At 36.1% G+C, this 6,000-nt stretch overlaps 1 protein-coding gene across 24 annotated transcripts in view; it reads left to right on the top strand.

Annotated features, from left to right (window-relative positions):
• Window positions 1–300: 300 nt before the first annotated feature.
• LOC114258151 (ARM repeat superfamily protein) overlaps window positions 301–6,000 on the top strand; it is a 64,012-nt gene continuing 58,312 nt past the window's right edge. For 4 of the 24 annotated variants that reach the window (XR_014342814.1, XR_014342813.1, XM_028198025.2 and 1 more), the window contains exons 1-2: window positions 323–538; window positions 2,291–2,401. Coding sequence is in view for 9 of the 24 variants with exons in the window: in XM_028198025.2 (XP_028053826.2) it covers window positions 464–538; window positions 2,291–2,401 (186 nt within the window). In the remaining 15 variants the exon portion in view is untranslated. Of the gene's footprint in view, window positions 539–2,040; window positions 2,101–2,251; window positions 2,402–6,000 lie in introns of all 24 variants that reach the window. The other 20 variants (XR_014342817.1, XM_082892701.1, XM_082892699.1 and 17 more) reach the window with 14 other exon arrangements.

Here is a 6,000-nt window from a genome sequence, read left to right as displayed (position 1 = left end):
TGAGGTATTTGAAAAAAAATTTTAAAAAAATAAAAAATATATCTATATATAATTTACATTTTTCAAAAAAAATTCATTTCCAAATCCGTCAAGTAAACCCAGCGTAAAAAAAAAAAAAAATGGAGACTGGCTGATACATTAGCTGGCGTGACGGTAGGTTATCCAAGTGCAGAGGATCCGGTCCTCGATGCTGAGGTTGAACCGCGAGTCCCACGGTTCGAAAGACAAAAGCTCCGATTCAAAACGAACCCGGTCGGACCGCATAAGTGTCTACAAAACCCTAATGCCTATATATATTCCCCAGTTACAAAACTGAGTGAGTCCCTCTCTTTTGCCGCAGAATTCTCTCTCTAAGGGGCGGGAAAAGCAAACGGAGTTGTCTCTCTCTCTCGCAGTGGCCGAATCGGGAATTCCATGGCGAACGTCCTCGATCAAGATCAGCAATGGCTAATCAACTGCTTGAATGCTACTCTCGACACTAATCACCAAGTTCGATCCTTTGCTGAAACCTCTCTCAATCAAGCCTCCCTTCAACCAGGTCTCTCTCTCTCTCTCTCTCTATCCACTTCAATTGAAGTTCTTGTTGTTGTGAATGCGAAACTGCTACTTTTTAGCTTAAATGCAGTGTGAATTTTTGTGAATTTGCATTTTTTTCCTTACACTTTGTTTGGAAATTTAAGAGAGAAAAGAAAAGATTGCATTTTCTCTCCTTCTTTGGTTAAGCTAGAGAGAAAAGAAAACAAAATGTTGTGATTTCTTTCCAATTTTGTTTGGATAGACTACATGGAAGAAATGAAAAGAAATTTTTATAGGTTATATTATCAAAATAGCCTTTTATGTTTTGTTATTTTAGAAAATTAGTAATCATTACATTTCTTTTTCTTTCCTAGTCTCTCGAAATTTTGGAGAGATTCAAAAAGTGGTTTACAAGAGCATCTCCAACGTTTACTCTTTTTTTTTTCATCAAATTTGAGTAAAACGCTTCATTTAATACCAAATGTTCCAATGCTAAATTTTCAATTTTCATCAAACAATCAACCAACCGGGAGGACGACCGGGAGGATGTCTGGGTGGTCGACCGACCTAGTATAAATTTTCTTCAATTTTTTTCCAATCCGGTCGTCCACTCGGTTGACTGGCCGGTCATTGATCCGGTCGTCTACCAACAGTCCCTTGTGAGATTTGATGAAAGGTTAGATGTTCTCTTGATTTAATAAAAAAATGGGCTCTTTTTATTTGATACCAATTTGGTTAAACGGTTGGAACACTATGTTCACCAAATTTTCAATAAATTTAAATTTGATGAAAGATTGGAGTATGGGTTGGAGATGGTCTAAGATAAATCAAGTTATCTCCACCTCTTTAATAATCCATACAAGTGATTAGGACCAAGAGAAATCAATGTCTTTTCCTTTCTCTCAAAATCCCTCAATCCAAATGGACTGTTAGTTTTTGACTTTGTCAGTCCATTACTCTGTTTGGTGACCGAGAAGCTGTGGGAAATGGAAAGAAAGAAAGCATTTTTTCTTCTCCTGATTTATTGTCTTGCAATTCATTTTCTGAAGAGATTATTGACGATTCAGATATTCCTTTTCCTTGTAAGTTCATCTGAAATGCATGTCTGCCTCTTAAATTAAAAAGATTTGCAAGGTCTTTGGTTCATAGACAACTTAATAGTACTACCAATGTCATGTTTTAAAGAAAGATACCTTGTTGCACTTTACTTCCACAGTGGCACATCATGTGTAGGAGTGAGGAGAGTATTGAGCATTTGTTTTTGCATTGCTTGTGGCTATGATGCTAGGGTATGGATTGTTTCAATTGCTGGAGGTTGATTGTGTGGTTTTAGTTTCATTTGTATAACTACTACTTATTGGTTATAGATGGTTCTAATAAGAAGGCTTATGGTCTTTGTAATTTTATCATTTTATGTAGTGCTTTGGGTCATTTGGTTGGAGAGATACAAGAACATTGGAGTGAAAGTATGATGATTTATGGATTAGATTTGTTATTTATCTTTTTTATTTTTTTGGGCTTCAGTGTCATCTTCATTATGGGGATTCCTTCGTTTATGATATCTAGAGATTAGAAGGTGATATGGTATGTTATATGTTATTTGTTATTTCGCTTTTCTACTTTTCTTTTTGGTGGTTTGCTGTTTGTTCTACTTGACCTTTCTTGTACTCAATTCTTCTTTTATTTTTCAAAAATTTTATTTTATTTTATTTTTTATTTTATTTTATTTTTTTAGGTTGATAAATAAGTGTGATATTTGTGCTGCTATGGGCAGAGTCAAGTGATATGCATCAATGTGATAATGTGCACCTACCACGGGACTACTAAAATTGCTTCAGTTATTGTGCTAATAGTCATCAAACTAACACTTATTGTTGATACCATGGTATGTTATGTTTTTCAGAGTGCCAGTTAATGATAAGTGTTATCTATCATAATTGCTCAGCAGTGGTTACATCGTGTGCTACCTTAATTTAAAGGTCTTAATAGTGAAAAGGGTTGATTACTTTTAGTCCCCAAAGCATGCGATTTGTGTCATTTTGGTTCTTAATGTTTGAATTGTGTCAATTTAGTCCCCAATGTATAAAAAGTGTTTCAATTTGGTCCAAACCTAATTCCATTTGTAGCTACAATAAAACTAAGGGGTAAATGCAGAAACTCAATTAAAAAAAAAAATGTTTTAGCCACAAAATATGTGGTCTATATTGTTTTTGTCCCTAATGTTTAAATTGTATAGTTCTTAATTTATAGAAGGTTTTATTACACTTTATACCCCTCAACTATCGCCAATTTGTCTACTTAGGCCTCGTTTGGCAACAGGCGAGTTTAGCCAAAAAGCCAAAAAGTTATTAAAAAAGCCAAAAAGCCAACAACCCATACAAAAAAGTCAAAGATTCTCTTTTCTCTTTACTTTTTGCACATCTTTTCGTAAAAAATTAAAAACTCATCCCAAACATACTAGTTTTTTTTAGCTCATATTTTAGCCAAATAGCCAAAAAGTTACTAAATTAGCCTGTTCCCAAACGAGGCCTTAGTCCCTAAACTATCGATTGAGTCTATTAAGTCCCTAAAGTATTTAAATCAAACCTATTTAGTGCCTGAAAATGTTACAAAAATAAAATATAAGCCAATAAGTATTATAAATTAGTAAAAGATCCTATCTAGTTAAAATTTTATTTCAAAAAACCTTTAATTTTTATTCTGTCTTTAAAAAGTAGGCGTTAGCTCTTATGGTGAATTTCCTTTATAAGGGTAAAAGTAATTATCCATAGTATTTTCTTGGGCAAATTACACTAATAGTCTCTGTATTTTACCTCATGTCATTTTGGTCCTTGTATTTTTAATTTGCTCGATTTTAGCCTTTCATTTTTAATTTCGTTTCATTTTGGTCTAGCAATAACTTTTGTTAAAAAATTTAACAGAAAATAACCATGTGCACAACATGTGACCAATTTTCAGAGGCAAAACAGACATTTCAATCCTAACCCTTCCCCATTCCATACCTGCAACACCTACCACACCTGTGCCCCTCCTCCTCCTCTACCGTCTATCATCAACCCCACTCCACCACCACCACCACCATTGCTAAACACCACCACCACCATCTGCCACCAAACAACACCACCAATCACATCAAAATCAAAGTGAAAATCAAAACAAAAAGAACAAAGGTGAGGGTTTTGCAGTTCGATGTCGTTGATTTCGATGTTTTTCCGTTTGTCGTTCTTGGATGATTGCGATCACGATCGCAATCGCAATCTCAATCTACAGAGCTCACACGTTGTGGGTTTCTCCGTTGCTAGATCTGTGCACCTTCTCCTTCCAATGGGGATAGCACCGAGTCGATCATTTCCAACGGGGATAGCATCAGGCCAGTGCTTGGCTGAGCCACCAAACCTAACTTCTAGAGGCCTCGAAGCTTCCTCTTCAACCAAGCTGGGTTCCCACAAGTCCTTCATTCTAGGTCTCCCCACCATAACCCAATCACCATATGCCATTACTGGACCCAAATCAAGAAAACCCAAAAACAAAAAAGAGTAAAGAGAATGGAGAAGAGAGTGAGACAAATGAGGTAGAAGAATGGAGGGAAAGAGTAGGCAATGTGGGTGGGAGATGAAGAGATGACAGCGAAGAAGTGGCCATTGCCATCAATGGCTATAAATTCATGGAGAGTGAGGGAGGCATGGGCATGGCACAACAACAATCAGAAGAGGACCCCACGTGTTTAATCCGACTCTGTTGCTCACATGGTGTGGGCTACGTTATACGGACTCTTCGTTTTTTGGGAGGTACCCGTGTCGACACGACACGTCACGACACGGGTACAGGTGTGGGATACGGTCGGGATATAGCTTTGTAAAAATGGATATGGGAGAAGAAACGAAAGAGAAGAGAGTAAGGAGAGAACTTGTTGCTGACTTCGAAAGGGCAAGACATCGATCCCTCTGTCGCCGACTTCGATCCCCCTGTCGCTGACTTCGATCCCCCTGCTCGCGTCCTTCGACTTTGTCTTCGTGGGCTTCAACTTCGTCTAGCGCCCTCTGACTTCGACCTCGTCTTCGACGAGCATGACTGGAAGCCCCTCTCTTTCTCTGTCATGTCTGCCTCTCTCTCTCGCTCTCTCTCTTCTATTCCAGATCTGCCTTTTGATCTATCTCTCTCTCTCTCTTTCTCTTATTCTTTATTTATTATTTTATTCTTTTTATAATTTTTTTTTTTTAAAAAAAAATTGGGTTGAACTAAATAAGTAAAATTTTGGGCCTACTAAACTTTGGGCTTATTAAAATTTTGGTTGACAAATCTTTTAATACCATGGGTTGTTATGTAGCTAATTTATATGTTTGGTCCATAAATTATATATAAAAAAATTATTGGGTCAATTTTTTAACTCATGTTTATAAAAAATATATATTTAAGAAATAATTATTTGACGTACCCTGTATTCGTGTCCAAATTTGAATCCGTATCCACGTATCCTTCATTTTTAGTTTTGAGATGTCTGACCCTTAGATATGCACCGGCACTCAATACTCGCACCCGAGGCTGTGTAATGTAGGGTGTGGGTTTCTTTGTTGCTAGATCTGTGCACCTTCCTCCACCCCTAGCAAGCTCTCTGATTCGTTCCTCAACAGTAGCATCAGCAACAACCCTTCTATGCCTCTTCCTTCTCTCTCTCTCTTCCTCTGTTCAAATGGGTGGACTAAGGAGATACAAAAAAAACTAGGAGCTGAACGAGGACGATCTATTCAACAGATTGGTAATCTGGATAGCGAATGGTACCAGGTTTGATGTGGTGGAGGTGGATGGTGCTGATGTTGGGATTGGCTATGGATGATTTTGGTGGTGGAGGAAAGCAACGGTGGTAGGTGATTGTATGGCAGAGAGTCCAAGAGGAAAAAGATGGTGAAACAAGGAAAGGGTAGTGCAACGTCCATATTGCTCTTGAAAAAAGGTCATGTGCATCTCACGTGTTTGTTTTCCGGCAATAATTTTAACCGGTGTTAACAATTGGACTAAAATGACACAATTAAAAATCAAGGGTCAAAATCGAGCAAATTGAAAATACAGGGACCAAAACACGAGTTAAAATACAGGGATTATTAGTATAATTTGTCCTATTTTCTTACTTATATTTTAAAATGGCTACGTGTGCTTATCTTTATCTAGTATTATATGTCAGAAATAATTTCTAATTGATTGTTTTTTAGTTTTTCGCTAAGTTTTTTTATATAATTTAATTAATATATTATTTTTCTATTATTACTTGTAGCAAAATGTTATTATTTAAAAAATCTAATTCTACTTTTTAAGTTTGTCTAATAATCACATAATTTAAACACACAATGAAATAAAACACTTTTTAAAAACAAACTAAAAATTTTAGATTTTTTTGTATTAAAATTTTAATTAGTTAGGGTCTTTTATTAATTTATAATACTTACGCACATATACTTTAATTTTATAATTCTTTCAGGGACTAAATAG

Source organism: Camellia sinensis, chromosome 10 (genome assembly GCF_055761805.1).
Source record: "Camellia sinensis isolate YWXY chromosome 10, ASM5576180v1, whole genome shotgun sequence".
NCBI classification, from domain to species: Eukaryota; Viridiplantae; Streptophyta; class Magnoliopsida; order Ericales; family Theaceae; genus Camellia; species Camellia sinensis.
This window is presented reverse-complemented; position numbering and strand designations above follow the sequence as displayed.